Below are 18,028 nucleotides of genomic sequence, written 5' to 3' on the forward strand. Positions count from 1 at the left end.
GTCCTGTCTTAGTCCTGGTTTAGTGCTCGTTTAGACCTGGTTTAGTCCTGGTTTAGTTCTGGTTTAGACCTGATTTAGACCTAGTTTAGTCCTGATTCAGTTCTGGTTTAATTCTGATTCAGTTCTGGTTTAGTCCTGGTTTAGACCTGGTTTAGATTTTGTTTAGTCCTGGTTTAATCCTGGTTTAGACCTGGTTTAGTCCTGATTCAGTTCTGGTTTAATTCTGATTCAGTTCTGGTTTAGTCCTAGTTTAGACCTGGTTTAGATTTTGTTTAGTCCTGGTTCAGTCCTAGTTTGGTCCTGGTTTAGTCCTGGTTCAGTCCTGGTTTAAACTTTGTTTAGACCTGGTTTAGACTTGGTTTAGTCCTGATTCAGTTCTGGTTTAGTCCTGGTTTAGACCTGGTTTACATTTCGTTTCGTCCTGGTTTAGTCCTGGTTTAGACTTGATTTAGTCCTGGTTTAATTTTGATTCAGTCCTGGTTTAGTCCTGGTTCAGTCCTGGTTTAGACATGGTTTAATTTTGATTCAGTCCTGGTTTAGTCCTGGTTCAGTCCATATTCGGTACAAAAGTTCGACGTCTTTGCTCAGTGGTTGTTATTTGACGATCAGCGGCGTTTATTTTTTTGAGTATCTTAAAGTGCTGCAATAGTCGGTAACAGTAATATTGTGATGTAACAAATTACTTTGAAATGACGACAAAAAGTCATAAATAACACGTTTTGAAGTAACTCGCCCGAGAGCGTTAACCAGACGAGACGTGTAGAAATATTCTTTTTAAAGGGGAGGGGTGGGGGGGGCTTCATGGCATAAGACCGGGCGCGGCGCCAGAACAAACACCCTCACCTCGTTTTCACATCCAAATCAAAGTGGATATCAGAGGCCCTCCTGACAAGACCTCCCTCCCCTCTCTTTCTCTTCTCGCGTTCCTCGGTGACTTGTCAAAAAAAAAAAAGGGGGGGATTTGAAGAGAAGCGATGGAAAAAGTGGAGCAGATTCAAATAGTCCCAGGTGGGCCGTGATGAAGGCCAGCTGCACCGGCCTGATCCAGGTCAAACTCCATGACTGCACCACTTGTACACGGTAGCCCCCGTTTTTAATGTGCGACCGAGAGAAAGTGATTCAATATGGGTTTACGACGCAACGGAGAAAGATGAAAACGCAAAAAAAATATATATATACAAAATGGATTTAAATAGGAGTCTGTGATTGATACGAGTGTTTGTTTAGTCCTGGTTTAGATCTGGTTTAGTCCTGGTTTAGACCTGGTTTAGTCCTGGTTTAGTCCTCATTTAGACTTGGTTTAGTCCTCATTTAGACTTGGTTTAGTCCTGGTTTAGTCCTCATTTAGACTTGGTTTAGTCCTGGTTTAGTCCTCATTTAGACTTGGTTTAGTCCTGGTTTAGACTTGTTTATCCTGTTTAGACTTGGTTTAGACCTGGTTTAGACCTCATTTAGACTTGGTTTAGTCCTCATTTAGACTTGGTTTATCCTGGTTTAGACCTGGTTAGTCCTGGTTTAGTCCTCATTTAGACTTGGTTTAGTCCTCATTTAGACTTGGTTTAGTCCTGGTTTAGTCCTGGTTTAGTCCTCATTTAGACTGGTTTAGTCCTGGTTTAGTCCTGGTTTAGACCTGGTTTAGTCCTCATTTAGACTTGGTTTAGTCCGTTTAGTCCTCATTTAGGTTTAGTCCTGGTTTAGACCTGGTTTAGTCCTGGTTTAGTCTTGGTTCAGCAAAAGGTAAAAAGGAGCTGTTACCACTTCGTGACACCATGAACATGTTTTGAGGAGGTAACAACATGACTCAAGGGCTTCATGTGTATTATGTGAGCATTAAATTAGAAAAAAAAAAAAAAAAAAAAAAAAAGCTTGTGAAGCAGCTGGGAATAAGATCAGCTCCTCCAAATCCAAGACCATGGTTCTTGACCAGCCACACTGCGGAGTTTCCGCTGGGCACTCCCTTAGAGACAGGGTGAGGAGCTCAGTCACATGGGAGGAGCTCGGAGTAGAGCCGCTGCTCCTCCATGTGGAGAGCAGCTGAGGCGGCTCGGGCATCTGTTCTAGATGCCTCCTGGGCGCCTCCCTCAGGAGGTGTTCTGGGCATGTCCCACCGGGAGGAGGCCCCGGGGAAGACCCATGACACGCTGGAGGAACTATGTCTCTGGGCTGGTCTGGGAACGCCTCCAGGAGGAGTTGGAGGAAGTGTCCGGGGTGATGGAAGTCTGGGAGTCCCTGCTTAGACTGCTTCCTCGCGACCCAATTATTAAATCTGAAGATGCGATTAGGGAATGACACCATTACAGTTTCTGTTACTTGCACCAAGTTAAGCCTAAGGAGTTTCTTCTCTACCACTTTTTTAAAGGTCCTATATTACTCCAAAACTCAAAATGCTCTGTTCCACCTTGTGATGTCATGAAGCAGTAGTTAATCAAGTTAACAGCTCCTTTTACCTTTAGTTCAGTAGAGATCAGCAATTCCAGAGCTGAAATCATCCAAATGATCCTAATGAAGGTGTATGGAGTCTAAAAACACAGTGGAGCACTTCTTGTATTACCACATGACATCACAAGGTGGAACAGAGCGTTTTCAGTTTGAGGTTAGAACACAGCCTAAATACACAGGGTTTGTGTGTTAAACATGTGTGAACGAAACAAAACACAAGTCCAGGTGTGTTTTTGATGAGGTAAAAACATTATAACACGGCTCAGAAAATAACATAATTCGAGCCCCTTTAGACGCCAATTTGCGCACTTTCTTTCTCTTCTAAACATGTATTTTTTGAACCCCACATTGTCAACACGGCGCACACCTCAGCCCGACTTCAGCGTCTATTTTCTATAATGATCACTTGGAGGTTGCAGTAACATAGGCTTCCATCTAAACAGCAGAAGTCCCGGTATTTGTTTTGGGCTCACGGTGTAATGAAGTCGTCTAAACAGACCCGAACTCTGCGCTGCTTATGACGCATTTTCATAATGACTGTTTCAGGCCCATTTAGCAACGCCATCAATGATAGCACACACTGTATCCACGTATTTCTGGAACACTTCATTTTCGGCTAATGTGGAACCAATTTGGAGCTTGTCATTTTTCATAGTTTATTAGATTGCTGCCTGTAGATGTTCATATCTGGACCAACAGAGAAAAGACAAAATGTGACAGAGTTGGCAGATTGGAAATTTGGCAGAAAGATTACAATGAGAAATCCTATTGTTTCGGATAAAATAGCGTAAAGCACCATTTTGCAACAGCCACTTTGGTAAATGAAATGTCTCAGGGGATAAAATGCGTTCGGAATACAAATTGTGGGCCTGAGAGGAAAAATAAGTTGTTTTCGGAGTTGGGAATATTTCATTTTCGCGAGGTTCGGGGGGACATTTCGCTTTGGTCAGAGCACAGATAAAAGGAGCACGCCGTATCTCTTCTGGTCATGTTCCTGCTCCGTTTGGAATGTTCCGCAGCGTGGCATTAAAGGTCCAACATTACACACACATATATTGAGTGCGTATACATGCACATCAATAACCCGGTTATTAGCCATATCCCGGTTATGTCAGTATTCATATCCGCGTGTACATGATCAAATGGAGTATCCCGGGTTTCTTGACATAATCTTACAAATGCGCAGGTGCAAAAATTAACTTAAATCAATTTCATAAACCAGGAAAAATACAAACCGTGAGCTCCTTTAGCATAAGAAGCTAAGGAGCTACGAGATCTCCCACAATCCACTGTGCAGATTCTTCATTAAAATCTTCTACATAAATAAACTCAACTTTACAACATATAAACCATAAACACTATAGAGCCACATCAGCCCGTTTGATCGTATAATTCATCTGTGATCACATTTGTTTACGTTTTACAGAAACGAAACTTAAGACCGTTTGGCTAATTAGCATAAACTGTTAGCAGCGATAAAAACAACTCGCTCCTTGCGCCGCTGATGCGATCAGTTTCTTTTGGACTAAATGACACGACTCTGTGGATTATGTGTGTTATTTCTGTGACAGAAGAGGCGCTAATGATGGTAAGTGTGTTTCATGCGTATAGAGTATAGGAGATAGTTCATGTTTTAGCTTTTCAGCGTCACACGAGTGCAGGTCGTACGAGTGCAGGTTTAGCGCAGCTCTTTATTTTACAGTCATTTTACTTGTTTGGTCACTTTATTTATCTTGGTCAATTTATTTATGTGACTACTGTTGTGGTGAAAGGCTGGAAAGTGTCTTTTTGACGCATGCGCACTCAACTTTATGTTGCAGTAACCGGGGTACTGCGTTTACATGTCACAAGTATCCCGGTTACTATCGGAATAAACCAGCTACAGTAACCCGGTTTCTAATAACCGGGATACTGCCATAACCGGGTTACTGAAACCGGGTTACTGCGTATACATGCACCATCAAGAAACCGGGATACTCAAAAAACCCGATCATAACCGGGTTATTGCTGTGCATGTATACGCACTCATTGACTCTCGTGAGCTTCAAATCATGTTATAATATTGTTGCTTCCTCAAAAACAAACCTGGAATTGTGTTTTGTTTCATTCACACGTGTTTGAGTATCTTTATTATTAGTCTCCAAACATCTCCAAAGCCCAAAATGCTCCGTTCCACCTTGTGATGTCATATAGTGGTAGTTTTAGTTAACAGCTCCTTTTTTTCTTTTTTTTTTTAACTTTTTATTTGTTCAGTTTTTCAAGTTTTGTGTCACAAACAAACAAATACTGTGACAAACTGGGGGCCTTTGTCTCATTTTAAATTCATGTTTTATTTTGAAAGGGGACTTGCTTTGCTTTGGGAGTTACCTGAATACTCACCTTTGGGGGGAGGTACTTCCTGCTGGTCGGGGTATAAAAGCAAAGCAGGTGTCATCAATTGGGGAGAGACTTCTGTGCAGGTGTTTGGTGGTTTTTGCTTTGAGTTACTTATTTTTTGTCTATTTGTACTTTTGTTGATGAACTCCATTGCAGTAGGGAAGTAGAAGTCAAGTCTCTTTTTGTTTATAATTTGTTGGGGAGTAACAGATTACATGTACCGGAGTTACGTAATCAGAGTACAAATTATGAGTAACTGTATTCAGTTACAGTTACTGTTTCAGTGAGTGGTAATTGGATTACAGTTACTTTGTTGAAGTAAATGGATTACATGGGGGTGTGTTCCTGTTTTTACATTTTGGGCTAAACCAGGACCAGGATTAAAACCAGGACTAAACCAGGACTAAAACCAGGACTAAAACCAGGCCTAAACCAGGACTAAACCAGGACGAAATCAGGTCTAAACCAGGTCTAAACCAGGACTAAAACCAGGACTAAAACCAGGACTAAACCAGAACTAAGCCAGGACTAAACCAGGACTAAACCAGGTCTAAACCAGGACTAAACCAGGTCTAAAACAGGATTTAACAGGACTAAACCATGTTGTGCGGACCGTGTCTCCTCCTCTTCTATCAATAATATTTTTAATTTGGTTAAATAAAGTCTGGGCTTTTTATTTTCTTTTATCAGACAAACATCTTATGTGAAGATTTCCTTGTTTTTGCTTCTCTACAGCAAATCAAGTAATCCAAAGTATTCAGATTACATTACTCACAGTAATTGAATGGCTTGCATTACAAACTACATTTTGGGGTCTGTAATCTGTAATCTGTAGGGGAATACATTTTAAAAGTAATCTTCCCAACACTGTCTATATCTCCTTTTACCTTTAGTTCAGTAAAGACTAGAAATTCCAGGGTTGAAAATTATCCTATTGAGCGTGTATGGAGTTTAAAAACACAGAGGAGCACCTCCTGTATTACCACATGACATCACAAGGTGGAACACAGTGTTTTCTGTTTGAAAGAAGCACTCAGCCTAAATGAATAAAACAAAACACCACTGCACATGTGTTTGTGATAAGGAAACAGGAATTATAATTTAGCTCTGAAAATATAGTCCAGGGGTGTCAAACTCAGATTCACAGAGGCCAAAATTAAAAACTGGGACTAAGTTGTGGGCTGAACTAAATATTTATTGAAAAATTTCAACAACATCTGCATGTTTTCTCTTTTTTGAGATATGTAATGTTAAACCTTTTCTTATTAAAATAAATGATTAATAATAGTTTTGCTTAAACATTAGATTCAGCAAAATAGCAAAAAAAAAAACAAGCAAAATATAAAATAATAATATGTTAAATAAATAATGTCTCTGTAGTTTCTCTGTATTTGACATGATCTCGTGGGCCAAATATAATTATACCGTGGGCCAATGTGTCATGTAGAAACAGAGGGAGGACCCAAAATGCAGCACTGCTTTAAAGTATTTAATAACAAATCCATAAATCCAAAAAATCCAAAACTCAAAACTAAACTGCCATGACACGACACAAAATGAAACTGTGACAGAGACAATGGACCAACAAAGGGCAGAGGAGAACACATCACAAACACATCAGGGCAAACAATCAAGACAGGAAGTAAAACTCAAAACTACAAGCAGGCACGACAAATGTCAAAATAAAAACACCCAAATGAGCAAATACAACCACTACAAACATGAACCATGACACAATGTCTGATATAGGCCCTTTAAATGTATCCATCTCTATGGAGACAAGAAGGGGACGCCAGTGCTACCAGACCAATAGGAGGGTTTCAGTCACGTGATCACGATGATGCGCGAATTTCAGGTGGAGGGCAGGAAGTGAAGACAAACACGACAAACAAACACGGCTCTGGAGAACACAGATATGGACAAGAGTTCTTATTGTAAGGATTTAGAGCCAGTAGCGAGGCAAAAGTACGAGCAGTTAGTCGACAAATATATTGGGCGTGACCCTGATCTTATTGAAAATGAGAGAATTTTCAACCGAAGTAAAAGATTTGCCGACAATCGAGGCAGAGGAGATCACGAACTATTTAGCTCTTCAGACATCGTTCTACACCAGACAACAGATGAAGCTGTACAAAAGTTTGGAGGCATATAAACTTTTTTTGTCAGTGGATGGGTCCTCAACCTCGATGCAAAACGCCTAAATGATGATTATTGTTTGGTCTTCGCCGGGGTGAGTGTTTCTTATTTTATGTGTTTAGACGAATGGAAGAACTGCAGCGTATCGGCAGTAACCTCCATCTGAACTATTTAATGTCAACATACGTCGTTAGCCGTTAGTCGTTAATGATTCGTTTATGTTTAGGTAAACCACAAAAAACTATTTAGCTTTGTAACAAACCTTTGAGGAAGTGGTCACTGCAGACACGAGCATTACCGAATTCTGCTCCTCCCGACCGCAAACAGGTTTGTAATCCACTTTTTACGGCGTTGTTCTGTCAGCTTTTCCCATTTCTGACCTTTGTGGACGACTATATTCGGTAACTCTAAAAAAAAAATCGCTTTTCCTTCTCTCGGTTAGAACGATTGGCACAGCCGTAAACTACACAACACATCGGCATTTTCCTCCAGTCAGTTCACTTCCTGCCCTCCATCTGATTTTGCGTGCTGACAAACGTAGCCCTGTGATGTCACGTGAAACCCACCTATTTACAGGCCAGATCTGTGGAGAAATGAGAACACGCACAGAAAGAATGGCATGTTTTTCAAGTTTTATTACCTCCGCCAAGGAGGTTATGTTTTTGCCGGCGTTTGTCTGTTTGTTTGTTTGTTTGTTAGCAACATAACTCAAAAAGTTATGGACTGATTTTGATGAAATTTTCAGGATTTGTTGGAAATGTGAAAAGGAAGAACTGATTTCATTTTGGGGGTGATCCGGAAGAAATCCTGGATTCTGGATCACTTTGAAATTTTAGTTAACATTGTGGTAAATGGGCCCAAAAATTTTGTTTCTCAATATCTTGGTTAATTATTGACCAAACCCCATGAAATTTGACTCAGGGATGGACAATGGGATCCTCTTTCATATTCCAAATTGAAAGATACGAGACAAATATTTATGGAAAACACAATTAATATGAGGGGGACTGTAGTCCTTGGCGGAGGTCTGCGCTCTCTGAGTGCTTTTCTAGTTCTTCCTGTAATCAAATAAATCCAACATAAATTTAATGCCATACAGGGATTCCAGGGAAAGTAATAACATCTCCATAAACACAATTTTATATTATAATACAGTTGCATTTACTCAGTTACATTTACTTGAGTGACATTTGAAAGAAATTGCACTTTTGAGAATACAGCAGATACTCAGACTCAGACTCAGACTCAGACTCAGACTTAGATTTAGACTTGGACAAACTTTATTGATCCACAAGGGAAATTATTTGGACACAGTAGCTCACACATCACAATATAATATAATAACAAAGGCCGAAAAATATAAATGGTAATAATAAATTCTAAATAAGTAGCAAAAATAATACAGTACTGTTACTTGAGTAAATGTTTTGGTTACTCTACAAGTCACAAAAGCTTTATGTTGACAATATGAACTGATTTGTGTTTTTTGCTTTGTTCCTTCAGATATAATTTAGTTTGTCTCATTTTTCTTTTTTGTCACTTCTGTTTTAAAATCAGATATTACCTCCTGACAGTTACTCTTTAATTTACCTGAGTAGTTGTGTTTTTACTTAATTTCTTGAAGCACTCCTTTTGTACTTCTACTTGACTAATATTATTCAAATCTTTGCTCTTATTTGAGTAAAAATCTTTGGCTACTGCACCGCCTCTCGTTCTTTTGGCCCAGTGAAACCGTCCCGATGGCTCGTGAGCGCTGGCACGGACCGTCTCTTTGCTCGTCTCTTCGGTTGCCTGACAGTTCTGCCGCTGCTTTTCAACACTGGGCATGAGATGTGCAACGTTTTGTAAATCAGTGTTCTTCAAACGCGTCCTCGGGCTGTTGATTGAACCGCCCGTCATCCCCCCTTCTCTCCGCTCTCACCCCCGCCTGCCCCGTGTGCTCGGCGTACAGGCCCCGACCCTCTACGGAGCACGGCTATCAAGGCACGCCAGAATACATGGCCAAATGCTCACGGGCCATCGGGATTCACTTCAAGCAGTTGGCCAAAAAAAGAGGGAAAGGAAACGTTTAACCATCAAACTGACAAACAGGTTGACATGAAATTATTTTGGAAACTCAAAAATCTTCAAAAAGTTAAAAATGCCCGGATTATGATTTTTGACTGGATTTGACTAGTCACTTGAGAACTGCGTGCAAGTGCAGGTTAACTTTTCTTTTATTTTTGAAGAAGTCACGTTATGCTTTTTCAGTTTGGTACAAAACTTTAACATTTTATATTTTGTTCATTGTAAAACAGTTTAAAGAGGGGGTATTATGCAAAATCATTTTTAAAAAAGTCATTCTACCATGTTGTAACTTCATCAAAAACGTGCCTAAATCCTGATCCTATTGAGCGTGTATGGATTTTAAAAACACAGAGGAGCACCTCCTGTATTACCACATGACATCACAAGGTGGAACACAGTGTTTTCTGTTTGAAAGAAGCACTCAGCCTAAATGAATAAAACAAAACACCACTGCACATGTGTTTGTGATAAGGAAACAGGAATTATAACTTAGCTCTGAAAATATCGTCCAGGGGTGTCAAACTCAGATTCACAGAGGCCAAAATTAAAAACTGGGACTAAGTTGTGGGCTGAACTAAATATTTATTGAAAAATTTCAACATCTGCATGTTTTCTCTTTTTTTGAGATATGTAATGTTAAACCTTTTCTTATTAAAATAAATGATTAATAATAGTTTTGCTTAAACATTAGATTCAGCAAAATAGCAAAAAAAAAAAACCCAAGCAAAATATAAAATAATAATATTTTAAATAAATAATGTCTCTGTAGTCTCTCTGTATTTGACATGATCTCGTGGGCCAAATATAATTATATCGTGGGCCAATGTGTCATGTAGAAACAGAGGGAGGACCCAAAATGCAGGACTGCTTTAAAGTATTTAATAACAAATCCAAAACTCAAAACTAAACTGGTTTAAGTCATCCATAAATGTTAGAGTAATTTAGTGATCTCTTCCGGCTTGTGTTCAAACTCTCCTTAAGGTTAGCTGTAAGATTCTGTCCAAAGTTCATCCTAGCCTGATTCACCAGCCGGTTTCACTTCATGGAAACCGTCTGTCCTCACAGCATTAGGATTCGTTTGCTCGACGGAAGGCGGGTACATTTTTTAGTTTAACCAGCTGAACATCGCAACTGAACAAACTATCTCGACCGCTTTGTTTACTGTTGTGCTGTACCACAAAAGGGACCCAGACAGGCGCTTGAGTTTGACGTCATGGCTTCACAGCTCTTCTCTGATTGGCCGGTGAAGATTTGCCTCTTTCTTAACGCTCTTAAAGGACGATTGTTTGGAGCTCATCAGCAAAAAGAAAAGTGGACACAAGTGCAGGATTTTCCAAGAAAAATTGACTTATTCCTATTTGCATACAAGTTAATGTTAAAACATTTAAGAAAAATTGCATTTTTCTTAAAGTTTCAGGTTGTTCATAATATTATAATGTTTTGTAAAAGAAAGAGTTCATCAATTAAAAAAGATTTCTGTAATAGATTTGTGTTTCTCTGCACAAATATTTGAACTTATTGTTATTTTTGGGGTTTATATGCCATGGTTTTCTGATCCGCTTTGGGATCAAGTAGGTTGGATACGGCCCCCGGACCAAAATGAGTTTGACACCCCTGATCTAGTGTATTCCGATTCCTGACCTAGTCATTGGAGAGAAATGAAATTGAAGCAGAGACTGAATTAATCGAATTTTGAAATAACTTATTTTAACAGTTAAAAAACGGGCATTGTACCCAATGAACTAAACCTGGACTAGATCAGAACTAAACCGGGACTACAATCTTTGTCTCTTTGACCTAATTGCCATATCTCTTTTTCTTGTTGATTTACTTACTATTAAAGGCGTAACGATATCCAAGTCTCACGATATAATATCATCACGGTATGAACCTCATGATACGATAGTTAACTCATGATATGGTGGGGAGGCTCATGATTAGGGATGTAACAATATCCAAATCTCTCGGTACGATATTTTCATGATATACATCTCACGGTACGATATTTATTGCGATATTTTGTGGAGGATAAGCAGCTAAAACTGTTAATATGCTACTTTTTCCTCTTAAAATGCCTTCACTAGACTTAATCCAAAGAACTAAGACTTAAAAGTGCTTAGAACTGTTATTTCTTCATGTAGTCTGCACTGAAATGGAGCAAAGGATCATGGTCTATGTAGTTTCCGCTATTGCTGCACCATAACTCTTAATTTAAGCGAAGAGACTTGTAATTCCATATATGGTGATGGTCCACGATATTATTGTGAGAACTTTGATGATCACGATATTCATACATTCATACAGACGAGAAAGACACCTTTGTCCTGAAGACTATTACCACCCTCAATCAAACTGCCCTGACACACGACTGCCTGACTCTTCCTCCCCGATCCTTACTCATCCTCCTGTTCATCCGCATGACGACTACTCCATGTGTTTAAAGGCGACATTTTTTAAGTAATTTGAGTGACTGAAACTTTTCTTTTGTCTCCACAGATTCTAAGCGGCAACAGACCTTCCGTGAAAACCAACTCCTACTCTTTAACCTTCAACTCAGTGGAGGAGACCAAACCTGGATCGGTCATCGGCACCATCCGCCTTCCCAACCAGGACACCCCTCCGTTACAGGGCGAGGTCACCTACACCTTAGTTGGAGGCACCGACCGCGATGGCACCTTCATGCTGGACCGCCTCACCGGAGACGTCTACCTCGCCCGACCGCTGGACTACGAACAGGACCCGCGCTACACCTTACAAATCGAAGTCGACGATTTCTCACAAGCCCCGCCCACGAGCACCATGGTCCAACTGGACATCGACGTCGAGGATAGCAATGACCACGCGCCGAAGTTTCCAGAAGATCCAATCACGATCGTCGTATCGGAGAACGCCAAAGTTGGGTCTTCGATTTATACCTTCCAAGCTGTTGACAAAGACGGAAGTGGACCCAATAGCGAACTTAGCTATTCCATTCTTCACCAGTGGCCAAACAATTTACTGCGTATTGATCCGTCTTCTGGCGTTCTCTACCTCAGTCAGGAACTCGACAGAGAAGCTACCTCGAATCTGGTCTTGGTGGTGAAAGCTACCGACCAAGCGACCGATGAGACCCAAAGGAGGTGGGGGTCGGTGACTGTGAGGGTTTACGTTACCGATGAGAACGACAACGAGCCCGTCTTCAGCTCCCCGAACGCGGTGAGTGTGATGGAGGACCAGCCCGTGGGGTTCGTGGTGCTCTACGTGATGGCCAGAGATCCGGACCAGGGGGACAACGGAAGGGTCAGCTACAGCATCCAGGACGGCAACGCTGGAGGGATGTTCAGCCTCAACCCCAGCACTGGTGAGTCAAACTTACTTGAGTAAAATCTGATTTAAATTGTCACTTAAAGGGCCCAGATTATGCTGTTTTCTGATCTATGTTATAATGTTGTTTCCTCATCGCAAACAGACCTGGAGTTGTGTTGTTTCATTCACACATTTAACACACAAACCCTGCATATTTAGTTCTTGTCTCAAATGGAAAACACTCAGGAAGTCACTCCACAAATTCACTAGAATCATTTGGTAATTCCAGAGCTGAAATGATCCAGTCTCTACTGACCGAAAGGTAAAAAAGGAGCTGTTAACTTGAAAACTACAACTTCATGACATCACAAGGTGGAACAGAACATTTTGAACTTGGGGGATGCAGACAGCCAAATAGTGCAGGGTAATTCAAGAATGTGTGAATGTAACCTTTTTTTTTTAATTAATTACTCATTGCATTTATATAGCACCTTTACAGTTCATTATTTATTCACTCAACACTCAGTGATTGTCAAGTCAAGTCAAGTCATTTTATTTATATAGCACATTTAAAAACAACCATAACAAGTTGCACCAAAGTGCTTTACAGTATGAAACACAACATAATGAAAACACTAACACAAATATAAAATATTACATAGACGAGTTACTTGATGCATAAAAATAATAGTTTAAAATAGAGCTCATGGGCTGTTAAATGCCATCTTGAAAAAATGTGTTTTTAAGGAGGGTTTTAAAGTGAGATAGGGAGGAGCAAGATCTCAGGGGAAGAGGGAGGGAATTCCAAAGCTTGGGGGCAACAACAGAGAAGGTTCGGCCTCCTCTGGTTTTGAGGCTGGTTGGTGGGATGGACAGGAGGTTGAGCGAGTTTGACCTGAGAGGCCGAGAGGCTGTGGGGGGTTAAAAGATCAGTGATGTATTGTGGCGCAAGTGAGTTAAGTGATTTAAAAACAAATAATAAAATTTTAAAATCAATTCTGTATTTAACAGGTAACCAGTGGAGTTGGGCTAGGATGGGTGTAATATGGTCTCTCTTTTTGGAACCGGTGAACAGTCTGGCAGCAGGATTTTGAATTAACTGTAACCTGTTGATGGAGGATTGTGGGAGGCCTGAATATAGTGCATTACAATAGTCCAGTCTATTTGTTACAAAGGCGTGAATGATTGTTTCAAAGTTATTGAATGATAGGATTGGTTTTAATTTGGCAATTTGTCTGAGTTCAAAAAAGCTAGTTTTAACAACATTTGCGATCTGTTTGTCAAAGTTTAAAAGAGAGTCCATAAAAACACCAAGGTTCTTTGCTGAACCGTGCAAATTTGTGGCAAGAGGTCCAAGGTCAGATGTGAGGGTGTCAGTGTTAATACAACAATATTGTGCCTAATATTGTAGCCACAGCTGCCCTTGGACAGACTGACGGAAGCGCCATGGGCCATTCCAACCACCACCATCACTCACACACACACTACTTTCATACTAGGCAATGTGGGGAAAGTGTTATGCCAAAGGACACAACAACAGTTTTTTGTGACTGGCGCCCCCCTGTGGTACCTGATTTTCCCAGTGGTCTCCAATCCAGTTCGTTTCATACGTAAAGATCTATCGCTCCAAACCTCTAAACTATTCATGAACGCAATGATCTTCTCTCATCTGTCTTATTGTATCACCTCATGGTCCCAGGCCTCCTCAACTACATTAAAACCGCTTTGTTCATTACACAAACTGACCCTTAAGATCCTTGACAAAAAGCCCAAAAACTGGCACCACTGTGAAATTACAAAGAAACATCAACTTTTTAACTTTGAAAATTTTATCAATTTTAACAATCTTAAATTATTTTTTAAGTGTCTTAACCGCGATACACCATTACACTCAGAATTTGCCAGGACCATAAAATGTTCACACAGAGCGAACACAAGAGGCGTTACTAGTGGTAATTGTGTTGTTCCGAGGTACAGGACGACTCTTGGTCAGTCCTCGTTCTCTTTTAAAGGGGCTCGTCTGTGGAACGGTTTAACAGCTCATTTAAAATTGGAAACCAACTACAACAAATTTAAAAGGAAATTAAAGTTATTGTATGTTTCCAGTCAAAACTGCATCCACTGAAAATCTACTGTATATATTTTATCTGTATGTAATTTATGTGTCTTGTATTCTCTGTTTTTATGCATGTCGTTTATATTTTTAGATGGACAGGTGTTGAAAACTCGCACTTGTGCTAAAACACTCAAAGCAATGCATCTGGTTTGTCTAATGCGATTGTGATGTCCTTAATAAGACATAAATTAAAAAAATCAGGCCCGGCCCTGCTGAGCTTCTGAGATCTGACGAGATCAGGGTTTGACAAGCCTGTATGGCCACAACAAAACAAAAAAAAAAAACAAAAAACCCACAATTCTAAGTGTGTTTTTTGTGGAGGCAACAACATTCTAACATGGCTTAAAGTTCATATAAATTAGTTTTACGCAATATAAGACATTTAAGTTACTCTTTCTTGAGTATGCTTTTCCCAGATACTTTTAACTCTTACTTGAGTACTTTCTTGGACTACTACTTTGTACTTCAACTCGAGTAATATTATTTTTAAGTAGAAATAGTCATTCTTAAATACCGTCTTTACCTATTCCTTCCCACCTCTGCTAAACACTCACCCATTCACACACTCATACTTCAGTGTACACCAGGCAAGTTCTGTGTCTTGCCCAAGGATACAATGACGGCGTTAATGCGCCAACCTGTGGACCAACGGATCTGCAGGAAATACATTTATGTTGCTTCAGAGTATTCTACCAACTGAGCATATTTTTGTTGTGTCTTTGGGCAAGGAATATCATACATATCTGTATGAAAGTGTTAGTGTGGTTGGTGATGGTAGGAGAGGAAAACACTTCAAAATAGTTATAGTACTGTATTTTTTGGACTATAAATCCCACTTTTTTTCATGGTTTGGGTGGTATAAATAAGTAAATGTCTCCCATAAAGTGCGACTTATATATGTGTGACTTATACTCCGGAGCAACTTATAGTCCAGAAAATACGGTAATAGTATTTACAATAAAATTTGCTCTATTGCTCCATCTTATTTGATTAAACGTGCGTATTGTTTAGTGCTCATACACAAACTGGAGGGTTGCTGGTTCAAATACTGCTCAAACTTATACTGAGCAAGACACCTCATCTGCATGTCTTGTTTTTGTGTGTGTGTGTGTGTTTTTGATGATTGTCTCAACAGCCAATCAAATCGCTGTCTTGATATTGTATACTAAAAAATATACTCATTAAAAAGTTTTCTTTCCGGTTTCTGTGGCAACTTTCCAACAAAGGTAAACAGAATGAATAGCACAAATTATAGGTAGTTATATCCATTGAGTGAAAAATGGGTTGGTTTTGTATTTGTGGCCCGCTGTTACATTCAGGAGTAGAATCACAAACATGAGCTGTTGGAGAAATCATACCCACAACACCAATATGTTTGGCACCAATCTGCAGTGAGGCTTCGCTAGAGCAGCAGCTACATAATAACAAGCGAAGCAGAGAGAGCGTCTAATTTCATCATGTAAATCAGATCTCAGGTTGGCAGGTGCTCTGGTTTCAAATCCACAGCTGTGCCGACGGAGGCTGGGACCGGGCGGGGGTCTTTCTGTGCCGAGTTTGCACGATCTACCTTAGATTTAGACTTAGACAAACTTCATTGATCCACAAGGGAAATTACTTGGGCACAGTAGCTCACACGTCACAATATATTCGTGGTTTTCAGATTATAAAATGTCAAGATTCCAGATGGTTCTTTCAAATGGGTCCAAGAGCCAGTTTTTTCTATTAATGACATTGCACTTTTAAGGTAAATTCCCAAATATTGAACCTCATCATTTCTATTATTGACTAAACCCAAGACCATGTCATATTACAACAGAAATCTGCAGTTGCCCCCATCTGTATTAGATAATATTGGCCTAGTGAATGTTGTAATGTCTTCACTAACAAACAGTAATAAATATAAATGATCATAATACATTTTAAATAAGTGGAAATACAAATAGCAAGAGACTGGTGCCAAATAAGGCAAAATTATATAAATGTATATTAATTGAGGCCTGTGACGTGAGAAGACTCCTAAAAATATGTTTTTAGAAAATACTTTTCTCTTTACAGTTGATACATGCCATGCTGAATTTTACAGGAACAAACTGGAACATGTCTGCCCCTCTTCTGTTTGTTATTTTGGATGTAACTGAAGGGCTGTGATGTGGTGTCCTCAAATGTACTACAGTAATATAAAGTACAATACAGTAAAACTACATAGAACATGATTCTTCCATTTCAGTGCAGACACATGACAAAATAACTGTTATGAGCACTGTTAAATCTTAATTCCTTAAATTCTAACCATAATGATTCACACTAAGGTCTTGACAAGACATTTAAAAAGGAAAAAAAAATGCATTTCTTCAATTCTTATATAAATACTGGTATATAAATATACCATGACTTTTTAAGTGCAGTTTACCGGTAGTTTAAAAATCATATAAATTGCAAAAATCTAAGCTAAATTTGGTATTTTGGTTGAAAAACTTGAAATGACTTGAAGCTCAAAGCAGACGACTTTGAGGACTTGACTTGGACTTATGGGCCAGTCACTCAAGACTCGACTGTATTTGACTTGGGACTTAACTCAGACTAGTGGTCAAAGACTTGAGACTTTCTTGAGACTTGCAAAACAACGACTTGGTCCTACCTCTGACGTGTCTAGTCAGCTGATTTGTACAGGTTTTGGTGCTGTAATCCAGTCTCCTCCAGTAGGAAGGTCTGAAAAAAGAACCTAATAAGATCCTAAAAAAAGAAAATAAGACCAAATGAATCTTATTGGACTGTAAATGAAAACTATTGCTTCATGACATCATAAGGTTGAACTGAGCATTTTGAGCTTTGATGATGTAAACAGACTATTAATAAAGGATTACTCAAACATGTGAATGAACCAAAACACAACTCCTGGTATGTTTTTGACGAGGCAACAACATAACATTAACATTAACATTAACACATCTTAAAGTTCACAAGAGTCAATTTTAGGACCTATAAAGAACACATATTGTCTGCTGTCTGTTCTATATTTATAATCTATGATACTCGTGGATCATTACGTTACAATTTGCACACTTTAAATCACAATATTCATCTAAAATTACTTAAAGGTTGTATGGAGGATTTTTTTTTTGTTTCAAATTGTCATTGAAAGTTTAAAATACCATTACAGAGACGCAGCAGCCTTGTAATTATGATTAAAAAAAAGAAAGAATGAAAATCTATCAGTTGTGGACGTAGTGATGCCAGATAAACATCAGCCAATAGAAAACGAGGCTCCCTCTTTTTCTATTGGCTGTTAGGTTGTCAGTCAAACTCCCTACATTTTTAGTGTCGGCGCTCGGGGAATTATGTGGTTTATGCGGCGGTTCTTTGAGGCTTTTTCAAACTGTAGGTTCCTTGCAATTCGCACAAAGTTCACGACCAGTTCGCCGCGAAAGAAAGTCCGAAGGGTCTAAAAACTGACGCGTCGGTCGCTAAACTATTTCTAGGCAGGTCACTTCAACAGTGATTCTGAACATGCACTGGATGTAAACAAATGTGATTTCTAGAGTAAAGAGGCGGGAGGAGGAGATGTTTCTACTGAGGAAGGTGGTGTCACACATGCACAACATTTGAAAA

General features: G+C 39.5%; 1 protein-coding gene across 1 annotated transcript in view; it reads left to right on the forward strand.

The window, feature by feature from the left end:
• The window catches only part of LOC110168350 (protocadherin-16-like), a 477,426-nt gene that overhangs the window by 359,951 nt on the left and 99,447 nt on the right, over positions 1-18,028 (forward strand). The window contains 1 exon segment of the mRNA XM_055166708.1: positions 11,515-12,358. Coding sequence (XP_055022683.1) covers positions 11,515-12,358 — 844 coding nt within the window.

This window comes from Boleophthalmus pectinirostris, unplaced genomic scaffold, assembly GCF_026225935.1.
Source record: "Boleophthalmus pectinirostris isolate CB_2022bp ecotype Guang Dong unplaced genomic scaffold, ASM2622593v1 HiC_scaffold_9, whole genome shotgun sequence".
Taxonomy (NCBI): domain Eukaryota; kingdom Metazoa; phylum Chordata; class Actinopteri; order Gobiiformes; family Gobiidae; genus Boleophthalmus; species Boleophthalmus pectinirostris.